Below are 15,629 nucleotides of genomic sequence, written 5' to 3'. Positions count from 1 at the left end.
CTAAAGCTATTGAGGAGTCTAAGGTGCCTTGCCTTATCCACGGCTCACTAACTACCACAAGACTTATTTTTTAAACTGTTGACAACCATCACATAGAGACATTACGCAGCCTAAAAATTTAGACAAACCACAATTTTCTTTTATGACCCTATCTATTTTCTCGTGTGCCATATGAATTTATTATCAAAATATTTCCCTCGAAAAATAACATATCTTTATAACGTCTGCTACTTAGCGAAAGGATAAAATAAAAAAGATATAAGACGTGTGAGAAACTCTTAGAATAACAAAAGAAAATCTCTCATCATTAAACCTCAAGAGCCCACCAAAAAAAGAAACAATCGACTATTTAGAAAATCCACCAAATTAGCGTCAATTCAATTCGCCAAATCATAATCAAAGAAAATGTCCCTTTGAACGATCGAAACCACATTACTCCAAAGACAATGTGAACTTCCTAAATTTATCTTACTTATACAAAAATTAGTAAGCCCCTAATTCTTTCGGATGTATTAAAATTTAAACTGTAAAGGTTAAGCCATAACTCTAACTCCTACAAAAATACTGTACAAAATCAACAAACAATAAAGATTTAATATGAGCCTAACACAAACATTGCTTATTAAAAATCTACTTAGATCCTTCTTTACAGAAGAAGCCAAAATATCCACACAATCACACATTTATAGTAAGCCATTAGTCTTACTAGAATATCGCGTGTCTAGTAAATTTAACATTAGAGATAACTCATCAAATAAGAGATGAATCATAAATGTGTCTTATACATTATACATTTATACAACAATAATTACAAAAATTTGTAAACTAAGCTCGGTCTAGTGGTGAGAGGTTTAGATGATATGTTAGAGGTCCTAGATTTGATTCTCAATTTAATTTAAACAAACTTTCACTTTCACCTATATAGTTCAACTTTTATCATGCACAGTGAGTAATAATCCAGATAATTTCTTACCACTAATCACTCATTTGTTGATTATTTTTGTTTTTTCCAACAAAAAAAGTTTATCCTTAAAACAAAAACTCAAAAAAGTTTATGTATTTATTCATTTTTTAATGACTTATCTTCAAACTAATTTTGTCTTACTATTGTCTGGTCCTTATATTAGGGTCCGGCATAGGACATATATAACCCGACCTAATTATTCATTTTGGATGTGTTTGATATGTTAAAGGGTAAGTACTGAACAGAATAGTACAAAACAGAACATCACAACACATGATAGAACAACACAGAACAAACTTTTGGGATATTGAACATTTTTTTGTCTTATACGATATTTTGTTAATAAATTGGTATTTTGGCATTTTAAACAATTTGTACTGCGGACAAAAAGTTGTGCTGTGGTTTAGTAAGGGACAAAAATTTCTGTTTTTGTACTGTCCATTGCCTCCCAGTTTGTCCAGTTCTTGAAACAGTTTTACAATCAAACGGATATTACTTTCACTCACAACTTTTTATTTTGATAGACTCTCAATTAAGTGTTAAGGAGTATATTTTAATTACCGATAATTTTTTTTTTTATAAAAAATCATGTACTACCATTTGTTCTATATAAAATTTGCGCGGAGGATAAGTTTGGTTTAAAAAAAAAATGCAAAAAATAGGCCTAAAGCTATTGAGGAGTCTAAGGTGCCTTGCCTTATCCACGGCTCACTAACTACCACAAGACTTATTCTTTAGACTGTTGACAACCATCACATAGACATTACGCAGCCTAAAAATTTAGACAAACCACAAATTCATGATCCATTATTAAGTGCCATATGAATTTATTATCAAAATATTTTTCCCGAAAAATAACATATCTTTATAACGCCCTAATGCCCACTACTTAGCGAAAGAGTAAAATACAAAAAATATAAGACGTGTGAGAAACTGTTAGGATAACAAAAGAAAATCTCCCATCATTATACCTCAAGAGCCCACCAAAAAAGAAACAATTGATTATTTAAAAAATCCACCAGATTAACGTCAATTCAATTCGCCAAATCATAATCAAAGAAAATGTCCCTTTGAACGATTGAAATCACATTACTCCAAAGACAATGTGAACTTCCTAAATTTATCTTACTTTTACCAAAATTAGTAAGCCCCTAATTCTTTTGGATGTATTAAAATTTAAACTGTAAAGGTTGAGCCATAACTCTAACTCCTACAAAAATACAAAATCAACAAACAATAAAGATTTAATATGAGCCCTTTACCAAAAAAAAAAAAAGGATTTAATACGAGCCTAACACAAACATTGCTTATTAAAAATCTACTTAGATCCTTCTTTACAGAAGAAGCCAAAATATCCACACAATCACACGTTTATAGTAAGCCACTAGTCTTACTAGAATATCCGTGTCTAGTAAATTTAACATTAGAGATAACTCATCAATTAAGAGATGAATCATAAACGTGTCTTATAATATTATATATTTATACAACAATACTTACAAAAATTTGTAAACTAGGCTCGGTCCGGTGGTGAGAGGTTTGGATGGTATGTTAGAGGTCCTAGATTTGATTCTCGGCTCCATCGTAAACAAAAAAAAAAAATTTGTAAGTAATACTCCCTCCGGTCCTATATGTAAGGAACACTTTAAAAAAAATATTGGTTCTTTTTATAAGAAACATTCTTTAAATTTATTCTTTATTAAATAGATAATCCTTTGTACACCCTTATTAAACGGTATAAAATGAAACATATTCTAATGTTATGCATTAATTACACAGATACATTCCCAAAATTAGTTTTGAAATAACACATAGTAACATTTTAGAATTTTTAATAAAAAAAATAAGCATACTTAGTATGTGTGTTTTTTTCAATGTGTTTCTTATATATAGGATCGGAAGAGTAGTAAGATACACTTATGACTAGGGTTGGCACAACACTAAATGAAGCCTAAATCAAATTTTAAAGTGAGCCCTTTTACTTAAAAAATTAATACTTTATTTAAATTATTTTACTTTTATTTAAGTTTTATTTTTCGAAACAAAAAACTTTATTAAATTATCATAATTAATTTTATTTAACATTTTTTTTCAATTGATGATAAAACAAATATATTTAATCATTATTGAGACGTTGTTGATCTAAAATAAATTTTTGTTTATTCTGATTTCAATATATAGAGATTTAAAAATTATGTGTCCGTTTGATCCCCTTATTTTAGCCTTAAAAGTTACTTTAAGAATAAAGTTGAAAATAAAAGCTTTAAACTTAAAGTTAAAGTTGTTTGGTATTTATTACTTTTTCCAATTTAATTATCACTTTTAAGTTAAATTTGTTTGGTAAAATAGATTAATAACTAACTTATCATAAATTCATGATCATCTAAATTTAAAAGATAATTATCCTAATAATATAACAAACTTAAAAAAAAGATAATAACAATAATAATAACAACTTAAAAAAGTTAATTATCATAAATTCTTATTCTTTTATATGAAAATAAATTCTTTTTTTTTAAGTCACTTATATTGTGTTTTTTGCCTACTTCTCCTTAAAAGAAGTAGAAAAATAACGTACCGCTTGACCTAACTTTTTTTCATTTTATTTTTCCTTAGAAGTAAAAAGATAGGCCAAACAATAATTTCTAAAAGCTCTAGTAAGAAAAAAAAAGCTTCCATATTTTAAGAAAAATTATAATATATTGTTAAACATATCATTTAATATTATTATAACAATATATAAAAAACCAACTTTTAACTATTTAAAAAAAAATTACCAAATAACTTTAATTTTAGTTTTAAAGCTATTATTTCTAACTTTATAATTAAAACAGCTTCTGCACCTAAAAAGATAAGGCAAACGGTACCTTTAACTTATACATAAGGCCAATATTTTTTTTGAATTTAGCTTATAAATAAGGTCCTTGGGAGAATGACATATAGGACACATTTAAAATATGTTGTATGAATCTATTAAATAGGAACCATTCCAGTTCATCATATTTATGACATTTAGTCCCTTTAGTAAAAAAAAAAAAAATATTCCCTAAAAACCACACCGTCAAAATGCTCGGAGTTTCAACCTTTCATCCACCGTCGTTGAAAACGTCGTCGCATTCAACAATTTCTCGCCTGAACCCTTCATTCCCATTCCCTTCCTCAATTTCCCCTTCTCTCAACCGCTCCACCACCACCAAACCTCTCGTCATTCGCGCCATCGACGCAGCTCAGTTATTCGACTACGAATCAAAAGCCGCACTTCAATTCCGCAACTCCCAAAAGCTCAAAATCGCCATTATCGGTTTCGGTAACTTCGGTCAGTTTCTCGCCACCAGCTTCGTCCGTCAAGGTCATACTGTTTTAGCTCATTCCCGTTCCGATTACTCCGCCGTCGCTCAAAATCTCGGCGTTAAGTTTTTCCGAAACGCCGACGATCTCTGCGAAGAACACCCCGAAGTTATTCTTCTCTGTACTTCAATAATCTCAACTCAAAATGTTCTTCTTTCTCTTCCATTTAAACGACTCAAACGCAATACATTGTTCGTTGATGTTCTTTCCGTCAAAGAATTTCCTAAAAACCTTTTTCTTGAAGTGTTACCAACCGATTTCGATATCCTTTGTTCGCATCCTATGTTTGGACCTGAGAGTGGAAGCCATAGCTGGAGTGGTCTTCCATTTGTTTATGAGAAAGTTCGAATTGGGAATGAAGAAAATAGGGTTTTGAGGTGTGAGAAGTTTCTAGATATTTTTGGTAGAGAAGGGTGTAGAATGGTGGAAATGAGCTGTGCTGATCATGATAGGTATGCAGCAGGATCACAGTTCATAACTCATACTGTTGGCAGGGTTTTGGATATGTTGATGTTGGAATCTACTCCTATTAATACTAAAGGGTATGAATCTTTGTTGAATTTGGTTGAAAATACTTGTGGGGATAGTTTTGATCTTTATTATGGTTTGTTTATGTATAATAAGAATTCTTTGGAGATGTTGGAGAGGTTGGATTTAGCTTTTGAGGATTTGAGGAAACAACTCATTGCTCGTTTGCACGATGTTGTGAGGAATCAGTTGTTTGAAGATGTTGCAAAGGTCCAAACTTTACAAGATAATAACCATTTTGCAGTGGCCAAGTATGCCCAAAATGGAAATGGATCTGCCATTGTATTATCCTCCAATAATCAGAGGTATTCATTTTTATAAAAGTTAATTCTGTTTTATTGCGAGTAACTTAACTTTGTAGCTCTGATTTCTGCTGTTTTCTTATGTGAATTGGGCTTTATCTTCATGTGATGTTAATTGCAATTCAATGAGTAATAATTAGTAGGGATTAATGACCATTTATGGGGAGCATTTAAGACGCTGTTTTTATTTTTGTTTTCTGTGAGGTTGGTGTTTCAATTCTTGTCTAATTTGTAGTTGCATTTTATGCTAATGTTCAGATCTGCTGATGCCATACTTCATGGTTATTACAAGTCAAATGGCCAGTCTGATGACAGTACGAAGCTCAAAATAGCGATTATTGGTTTTGGCAACTTCGGTCAATTCCTTGCAAAAACTATGGTTCGTCATGGACATAAAGTGTTGGCATACTCTAGAACAGACTACTCTCATGTGGCTCAGGAATTGGGAGTTTCCTATTTCAACAATGCAGATGATCTCTGTGAACAACACCCTGAAGTGATTTTACTTTGCACTTCAATCCTTTCCACAGAGAAAGTTCTTAAATCATTGCCTCTGAAGAGGTTAAAGAGAAGTACTTTGTTTGTTGATGTACTTTCTGTCAAAGAATTTCCAAGAAACTTGTTTCTTCAACATTTGCCATCTGATTTTGATGTTCTATGCACTCACCCTATGTTTGGGCCAGAGAGTGGAAAAAATGGGTGGAAGGGTCTTCCTTTTTTATTTGATAGAGTTAGAATATTAGGAGAAGAATCAAGAATATCGCGGTGTGATCGATTTCTTGACATCTTTTCCAAAGAAGGGTGTCGAATGGTTGAAATGTCATGTGCCGAACATGATTGGCATGCCGCTGGATCACAGTTTGTCACACATACCACAGGAAGATTTTTAGAAAAATTGAAGTTGGAGGCAACACCAATAGACACAAAGGGATATGAGACTTTATTGAGTTTGGTGGAGAATACTGCTGGGGATAGTTTTGATCTGTACTATGGTTTGTTCTTGTATAATTTAAATGCCATGGAGCAACTGCAAAGATTTGATCTGGCTTTTGAGACATTGAAGAAACAGCTTTTTGATCGTTTGCATGTTATCTATCGCAAACAAGTATTTCAAAATGAAGAAAATGTCTGTGATTTTCCAGAGAGGTCTATGTTCCCTGAGATATCAGAAGACAGTAGCGTGGTATCATCCTTTTCAAATGCTGTGGATGCTAAATGAGATTGATTTCCTAGGTTTACTTGTAATTGGTAATTGTTGCAGGCCCTGCTTATTCTGTTTGTATGTTATTATTAAGTTAGTTAGTTTATAAATGTCACTTCCAATCTTTCTATAAGTTCTAGATCGAAATCAAAACAAAAATGATTCCAAAGTTTTGGATGCGCATCTTTAATTCTTAGATATGTCATATGTGAACTTGCCAATAATTTTTTTTTCTTTCTTTTTTTGCATCAACACTTACTATAGCTCATGGTTCATATTTGTTGTGCCATTCTTATTTATGGCATTGAACTTCGACTTGAGAATTGTTAATTTGAAGAGACGTATTCAAAGAACTCTAGTTGAAAGCTTGGTATCTTTTGGAATGATATTGACCCTCTTTGTTGTCTGGATTCTATTTGATTTAAGGCTACTTTTTATTATTGTTTTATTTGGCAAAACTAACTCTATTTGCTTATTCTTTTGGGTGTGTGCTCGCAGGCACATATCCTCTTGTTCTGTGTGCAACATTTATTTGGAATTTGGCAAAACTAATCTATTTGAGAACCCAAAGTATGCTGGATATGATATGTCAACTCCATTTGCTTATTCTTTTGTGCATCTCCATCTCTACTTGTGTTTATTGTTTATCTTTTCGGAATGTTTCCTCACCCGTTTATTGGTTTTGTGAGGTGTTTATCCCATTTTGCTTTTCTAAGTAGGTGATCCACCGGCTTTCATGTTTCTAGTTTGTATCCCGCCAGAAACTAATCAACAATTGTACTATTATGCACCGGCTTTCATGTTTCTAGTTTGTATCCCGCCAGAACTAATCAACAATTGTACTAATATGCACGACATGATAACAATAAGTAGCTAGTAGCTAGGTGATTTAATGGCAAATTGCTGCACTGGTTTTATTTTAGCTAACTATTAGTACTATTCAGGTTGCCTAACATCATTGTTTATTTGATTTCTTATGTTTTCCCGAGAACATTATTGGTGTGAATGTGATTAGGTTAACCTCGATTTGCCGTTTTAATTTTTTTTTCTGAAGAAACTTTTTTTGGAGTTTTATATTGTTGAAGGGAGCTGGTCTAAAATACAGTATCTCTTTGATTTGTTTAAGATTGCTTATTATTAGAGCTGTGGTCCATATTCTAAGTGATGCCACAAATTGCGGGTCAATGTGGGGTGTCACTGTCTACTGGGGAAAATCAAGAACATATGCTACTTTTTTTTTATCTTGGAAAATGTCTTTTGGTGTTGGTATGCAGGTTTGGAACTAGCAATATTATATATAAGAAATATTTCAGATCTTACTGCTGGAGGCCTGAATTAATTAGATATTGATTTTTTTTATGTTTCTTTTTTAGTAAGATTACAACTTGTACATGTTTTTCATCTAGTTATCGTTGACATGAATTCACTACCAATTCAAACCTGCACTAAATTTTGTTTTGCAAAGCAATTTAAACTACCTACTATAAGACATGTCATTGTAGAAAAATGTTGTGTGTTAATCTGAAGATGTTTTTAGTGTCTCAACAATATTGAATTCTCTCTCTAGTCAAATTCCTTCATTCAACCATGTCCGTCAATCCGTGTCAAAGACAGTAGTAAATCAGTCAATAATTCATGCAGGATCTATGCTAAAACTATGAAGTTTGATTATAAATGACTATGAGTAAAGATGGCCATGTACATTTTTACTGGTTTGAAGCATTTACTTGTTTGATACTCTTCTGTTTGGATGTTTGTTAGATCCTATGGCTTGCTTGAATATTAAGAACTATGATTGATGAGGGTTATTTGATTGCTGCAATTAAATTGGTTTAGGTATATTATGGACTTTATGACAAATCACTGATAATTTTCATTTTAGTTTGATTTTAATGTGTTTTAAGAATATGAGTCTATGGCCACTAAGACACCTTGACTGAATTTGAAATATGGAGTATGAAATATATGAACAGTTGTTCTCTCACAATAACTGAACTACTCATATCTTTGTTTTCATTATTTGATCAAATAATCTAAACATTAATAGTCTAATTAACAACAAATCATAATTATCTGCAATTTTCTATATAGTACTATGAAGTCAAGAGATTTTTTGAAAACGTTTTTAGATTTTTCAAGTAAATAATCATTTTAGTCTTTGAATGTGTGAGTCGTTATTACTATAGTAGTCTTACGATGTATCCAAATTATCAAATGCTCTGAACGAGACACAATTAGTTAACTCCAGTGATAACGTCCGGTGCAAGAGGATACTGGTATGGCGGAGACATGTTTTCAGTGCAGCGGTGTATGGTGGTGAAGATACCTGCAAAAAAAGGTTAACACTCTTATGCTTAAGTCAATATGAGATCGTTGAGTGAAAGTAGAAAATAAATGAATTGTACCTTGGAACGTTTGCGTTTACTGCATAAATAACTGTGATTACTAAGAAAAATGACTGAATTAGTGATAATTGAGCCGTTGCTTATGAGTATTGGCCCAGTTCGGAACACTAAATATATAGTCTTTGTTAGTTTGTTACTTAAAATATTTCTTCACTTAATTAAATTGATCCATGAAATTACTGATAGAAAAACACACTTAGAAGATATTTTTGTAATTTTTAATGCATTCAGTATGGTGAATAGCTAGTGAACAATTATGAACTAAAATCAGCCATATTTTTCACATGCTATGATCAGAGAACTATATCATAAGGATATTTCCTTTTCAAAATATAACTTGTGAACTATATTACATGATAAAACCCACCTCATGTCTTTGTCAAAAGTTTGGCTGTCCCTTTACAACAAGAAAGAAAGGCAATAATTTTTCTTTGCAATAATTTTTCTTTGTACATTGGCAAAGTAAAAGACAAAAGAAAAGAAAAACATTATTGTATTGAATTGATTTCTTATTTTATAATACATAAAATTAAAACATGCTACTAATCTCAATCATTCATATCTTTGTTTCCATAGTTTTTGACCATATATAACCCAAATATTAATGTGTATTCTAACATTAAATCATTGAGAATTTAAATATAAAACAGTCTCAAGTGCTATTTTCCCCTCTTGATAGCATCTATAATTGATATCACCATAATTTTTCACATTTCTATACAATCTTGGACGTGTCTCGTTTATTAAGCCTTCAACAGGTCCAATTTCATTCTCTGGTTCTGGCTCATTAAATATTACAATAGACATCCTCAACTTTTTTGTATTTGTCACAACTCTGTGCATTGGACTCTTGAATATTCCATTACTCATGATCTACAACAATACCAAACTACAAATTAGTATTTTTATTTTACCTAAATTGCATCTTTGACAATTAGGTTTGAGTTTGGTCTGATATGTTTAAAAAGTTTTAAGTTAGCTTCTTGCGTTACAAGTTAGTTATTTTAGTCAAATTTCTGTTTAAATCATCCACGTGGTTACCAGAGTCCCATATGTGGATAACTATAGGAGGGTGCCACGTGGATGTTTCAGATAGAATTAACTCAAAAAGTTTGACCGAAAAGACAAACTTATACTAACATATCAACCAACTTAAAACTTTTTAAACATACAGACTTGTTATGAATTTGGCTAACCAAGATTAGGATCTTGTTGAGGTTATAAAACCTTATTCACCTACCTGCATTTGGTCACCAAGATTGACAACAAGAGCATCAGGTATTGTAGGAACATTGACCCATTTATCATCTATGAGAACTTGGAGACCTTCAACTTCTTTGTCTTGTAATAGAGTTGTGATTCCTGATCTATCAGTGTGAGGTTTGACACCAAGAACCAAATCAGGTCTAGAACAACGTGGATAGAAGTTCACCCTAGCTTGTAGTAATGATTGCTTCCCAAACTGGTCCAAGAAACTACCTTCTTCCAAATTTAGTGACCTTGCCATACTTTTCAAGAGATAATCCATCATTGACTTAACCTTGCTAGAAAACTCTTCTAATGTTTCACTGCATGATATTGGAAAAATTAAACTCAATAATAATGCTAGTTTGGTTTTTTAGGACATTCAATGAGAGAATGAGATATATTATATTTATACACATGTGAAGGGTGGTACCTGAAATCACTAGGATTTTCTGGCCAAAGAGCAAGTCTTCGTTTTTCTTTTGGAAAAACTCGAAGAGTCAAGCGATAAGACCAATCAAGAACTTGATTCTCCGAAACTACCATATCATTTCCATATCCTTCAGATTCATTCGAGCCCGAGCATACTTCTGTTTTTCCTCAACCGGAAGTGCAAAAAAATGTTTTGCAATTTCACGTACTTTGTCAAGATATGAAGATGACATGCCATGACCAATTGCCTATGCGTAGAAGTATACCAAACATAGTTAAGTTACATTCATAAGACCAAAGAGGAAAATAAATCAACCTCCCAAACACTTTTCAGGATCCTATATATCACTACTATAAATTTGTTTAGTGGCGAATATAGTAACAAAATACTTGAGTTTATCTAGCGAACTATTTAGCAACTGTTTCTTATAATCGGTTGCTAAATGAGTTTATGATTAATTTAGAGATTGATTTGCAAAATATTGCTAAACTATTGATCACTTAACGTTAACGATTGATTTAGCGATTGATCATAACTTTTGCAGCTTAATATCTCTCAATGAGCACTCTAGCTTAATCTTAACATTTTAATTAGAATAACCTATGAAACTTAAGTACTTATACACATACAAATTAAGTTATTGTAAATCCAGACTCACCTGGAAGCATCCAGCTGAACTTATTAGGGCAGATCTTAGCTTCTCTAGCTCAGCTTGTGATGAAAGAAGACTTACATCAATGATAGGTATTGGAATCAGTGTTGAAGAATCTTCTTTAGATCCAAAACTATTTCCTTTGACTAAATATTGTGATGGTGGTTCATCACCATCCATAGACATTTCTTGGATGCTCCTTGGAACTAATTTTTCCTCTGAAACAAGCAAATTGCTAGCCATGTCTCTCTATCTGTGAGTTACAAATAAGATGAACAATCTGAAATTTTGTCAGTGGTATCTTTCTTCTCTTAATCAAATTGATCCATGAAATTACTGATAGAAAATACACTTACAGATATTTTTGTAATTCTTAATGCATTCAATATGGTGAATATAGCTAGTGAGTGATACTGCCTGACACAATTATGAACTAAAACAACTCATATTTCTCACATGCTATATGATTACAGAACTATATCATAAGGATATTTCCCTTTCAAAAAATAAATTGTGGACGATATTACACGAAAAGCCCACTCACGACTGTTAAAAAATCCCACATCGGTTGCGAGATGGCCTGAATATGTGTTTATAAGTGAGAGCAATCATCACATTACAAACCGGTTTTGTAGGGATGAATTAGGTCCAATCTCAATTTTAAGATGGTATCAGAGCCTCCTCTACGATCCACTGGACTGCCTGCTATCAAGTTCTGATCGGACCATCCACCATTTATATTTGTGCCAAAAGCACTACGAGAGGGGGTGTGTTAAGAAGTTCCAACTCTCAATTCTAATAACGTTCCACTTCATGTCTTGCCTGCCCTTTTACAAGAAATGCAATAATTGAATGCAGAAAACATGAAGATAGATTTTAAATATGTGTATCTTTGTTTTCTTTTGGTAGTAGTATTGTTTTAGCATGCAGGTTTTGCTTAATTTATTCTTAAGTCAAGTTTGCTGTGATCAAGTAGATGTATAAGTATGGAGCAAGTCTGATTTTTACTCTAATAGTAGGTAGTGATCTATTCATGGTATAACCTTTGGCTATTTTAACTATTTGAATGAATGAAATGTTTTAGCTTCGACAACAAAAAATTTAAAAATACTATTTCCACTCTTAATTATTTTAGTTTCTTACTTTTATTTAGTCCTAAATTTTTAATTAAATTTCTTATCTTTTACTTTTTTTTTTCTAAGATATTCTCAAAAAGGTAGATCAATAAGCGCCCCAAAAAAGAAGTTAGAAATATGTAGAAAAAGTAATACAAGTTGCATCTGCTAACGAGTAAAGCCAATCACGACATTTAGGCAAACTATTCCGACAACCATTAATGTGGTGGTCGTCAAATTTGTTCTTACATTGATGGTTGTGGCTCCGCGTCGGAGGCCTATATATCGCTTTCATGCTAAAGGTTCATGTATCTAATCTCTAAGTATACTCTCCCTCTTCACAAACAACCGTCCAGACGCGACGTTTCACCAACCCCACCTATAAAGTTGTTTTGCAATTTATTATCTATGACTATTACTATCATTCTTTTTCTTTAAACAACTAATTCTGCCGAGATTAAGCTGTAACCTTTAATATGTTCAGAATAATTAGAGATTTTCTGTCTGGATTATGAGCTTGAATTCTATGTTGGGTCACGAGGGGACAATCAAGGGATCATCCACATTGGGCTCAGAACAACCTCACAAGTGAGTTGGACACCATACTTTAACCCAAAACCTTAAGGTGTTAGGTTTATGGGTCTTCTCACTTATAAATTGTTCAACCTCCACTTTTCTAAGCAATGTGAGACTTAACTCATACTTGCCACAACATTCTAGTTACCAGGTAACTTGAGCAAAAATAAAAGGAGTGCAGGTAGGTTTCTGTCTCTCAACCATTCATAGTTTTTTACCAGATAACCCGAACATTGAATCATTGAGATTTTAAATGTAAAATAGTGTCACTCTGACTTATGATGATCATATTAATCTGCAATTTTGACCGTCTCAAGTGCTATTTTCCCCTCTTGATAGCATCTATAGTTGATATCACCATAATTATTCACATTTCTATACAATCTTGGACGTGTCTCGTTTATTAAGCCTTCAACAGGTCCAATTTCATTCTCTGGTTCTGGCTCATTAAATATTGCAACAGACATCCTCAACTTTTTTGTATTTGTCACAACTCTGTGCATTGGACTCTTGAATATTCCATTACTCATGATCTACAACAATAACCAACTACAAATTAGTATTTTCATTTTAACTAAATTGCATGCTTGGTCACTTACAAGGTTTGAATTTGGTCTCATACATTTAAAAAGCATTAAGTTAGTTTCTTACGTTACAATAAGTTAGTCATTTTTGTCAAATTAATTTCCGTTTAAATTGTCCACGTGACTTAAAACTTAAAACTTTCTAAACATATCGGATTGACTTAAAACCTAAAATAAACTTGTTATGAATTTGGCTAACCAAGATTAGGCTCTTGTTGAGATTATAAAACCTTATTCACCTACCTGCATTTGGTCACCAAGATTGACAACAAGAGCATCAGGTATTGTGGGAACATTGACCCATTTGTGATCTATCAAAACTTGAAGACCTTCCACTTCTTTGTCTTGTAATAGAGTTGTGATTCCTGATCTATCAGTGTGAGGTTTGACACCAAGAACCAAATCAGGTCTAGAACAACGTGGATAGAAGTTCACCCTAGCTTGTAGTAATGATTGCTTCCCAAACTGGTCCAAGAAACTACCTTCTTCCAAATTTAGTGACCTTGCCATACTTTTCAAGAGATAATCCATCATTGACTTAACTTTAGTAGAAAACTCTTCTAATGTCTCACTGCATGATATTGGAAAAATTAAACTCAATAATAATTGCTCTATATATCGTAAAAAAAATAAAATAGTTGCTCTATATATTGTAGTAGTACATTGTTCTATATAATGCTAGTTAGGTTTTTTAGACCATTCAACGAGCAAATGAGATATATGACGACAATATGATCTTATTTATAAGTGTTGGGGAGTCCGGGGGAGCTCGGGAGAAACAATGGGGTCAATGCTTCAGAACCATAAGAGAGAGAGAGACGCCACATCTCCACCCAAAAGCTTAAGGCATTAGGTTAATGGGTCTCTCTCTTATAAATCCAACATTCTTCCCATACATAGTCGAGGTTGAACTTAACCACTCACACTTGAAACCCAACAAAAAGATGATTGATTATACGCATTTGAATTCACTACGCTGTTAGAAAAGGGTAATACCTGAAATCACTAGGATTTTCTGGCCAGAGAGCAAGTCTTCGTTTTTCTTTTGGAAAAACTCGAAGAGTCAAGCGATAAGACCAATCAAGAACTTGATTCTCTGAAACTACCCTATCATTTCCATATCCTTCAGATTCATTCGGAGCTCGAGCATACTTCTGTTTTTCCTCAACAGGAAGTGCAAAAAATTGTTTTGCGATTTCACGTACTTTGTCAAGATATGAAGTTGACATGCCATGACCAATTGCCTATTATAGTAGGAGTATATCAAATATAGTTAAGTCACATTTCTAAGACCAAAGAGGAAAAAACAAAACAGCAATATAGTAACCAAATATTTGAGTTTATGTAGTGACCAATTTAGCAACCGTTTCTTATAATTTTGATTACTAAATTAGTTTATGACTAATTTAGAGACTGATTTACAAAAAACTGCTAAACTAATGATCACTAACGTTAGCGACTGATTTAGCAATTGATCACAAATTTTGCAGCTTAATATATCTCTTAATGAGCACTCTAGTATAACCTATGATACTTAAGTACTTATAAACATACAAATTAAGTTGTTGTAAAAATCCTGACTCACCTGGAAGCATCCAGCTGAACTTAGAGCAGATCTTAGCTTCTCTAGCTCACTTTGTGATGAAAGGAGACTTACATCAATGATAGGTATTGGAATCAATGTTGAAGAATCTTCTTTAGATCCAAAGCTATTTCCTTTGACTAAATATTGTGATGGTGGTTCATCATCATCCATAGACATTTCTTGGATGCTCCTTGGAACTAATTTCTCCTCTGAAACAAGCAAACTCCTAGCCATGTATGTCTCTTTGTCTGTGATTTGCAAATAAGATGAACAATCTGAAATTTTTTTAGTGATAACTTTGACCTTTTTTTCTTCCTCTCTTTATTTATGCCAACTTGCTTTCAATAAAAATAAAAAGAATTCTTTATTGTTTAAGTTATGTTTTCTAGGCATATCTTCTTTTTATCCTCATATATATAATCTTTCCTTGCAAGTAACTTAGCTATAGGCTTCTTATTTTAACTAGCGGGCCAGGCAGGCGCGTATCGCCCCTGCTTGTGTCTAACTTATGTATAAAATTTGTGTCTAACTTATGTGCAAAAAAATTGTAGTTATAGAAAGTTAAGGGCAATTATGGAATAATGAAAAATCTATCTCAAACTCAAGTATCCTTATTTTATATATTGTTATAAATTTATTGTTAAGTGTTATTTCAAATGATAGTGAAGGGCAAAATGGACCAAAAAAAGTC

The 15,629-nt window shown here is 32.4% G+C and overlaps 2 protein-coding genes and 1 pseudogene across 2 annotated transcripts; 1 reads left to right on the top strand and 2 right to left on the bottom strand.

Annotated features, from left to right (window-relative positions):
• Positions 1-3,881: 3,881 nt before the first annotated feature.
• LOC123881895 (arogenate dehydrogenase 1, chloroplastic) lies at positions 3,882-6,696 on the top strand. The gene is made up of 2 exons (XM_045930650.1): positions 3,882-5,145; positions 5,401-6,696. The coding sequence occupies exons 1-2, from the start codon at positions 4,031-4,033 to the stop codon at positions 6,359-6,361; spliced, it is 2,076 nt and encodes a 691-aa protein (XP_045786606.1). The 5' UTR covers positions 3,882-4,030; the 3' UTR covers positions 6,362-6,696.
• Positions 6,697-9,235: 2,539 nt separating this feature from the next.
• Positions 9,236-11,564, bottom strand: LOC123881892 (annotated as a pseudogene).
• Positions 11,565-11,974: 410 nt separating this feature from the next.
• Positions 11,975-15,342, bottom strand: LOC123881894 (protein SRG1-like). The gene is made up of 4 exons (XM_045930649.1): positions 14,939-15,342; positions 14,350-14,597; positions 13,597-13,924; positions 11,975-13,302 (listed from the first exon to the last, which is right to left on the bottom strand). The coding sequence occupies exons 1-4, from the start codon at positions 15,170-15,172 to the stop codon at positions 13,060-13,062; spliced, it is 1,053 nt and encodes a 350-aa protein (XP_045786605.1). The 5' UTR covers positions 15,173-15,342; the 3' UTR covers positions 11,975-13,059.
• Positions 15,343-15,629: the final 287 nt, after the last annotated feature.

The sequence above is a fragment of the Trifolium pratense genome, linkage group LG4 (assembly GCF_020283565.1).
Source record: "Trifolium pratense cultivar HEN17-A07 linkage group LG4, ARS_RC_1.1, whole genome shotgun sequence".
NCBI classification, from domain to species: domain Eukaryota; kingdom Viridiplantae; phylum Streptophyta; class Magnoliopsida; order Fabales; family Fabaceae; genus Trifolium; species Trifolium pratense.
This window is presented reverse-complemented; position numbering and strand designations above follow the sequence as displayed.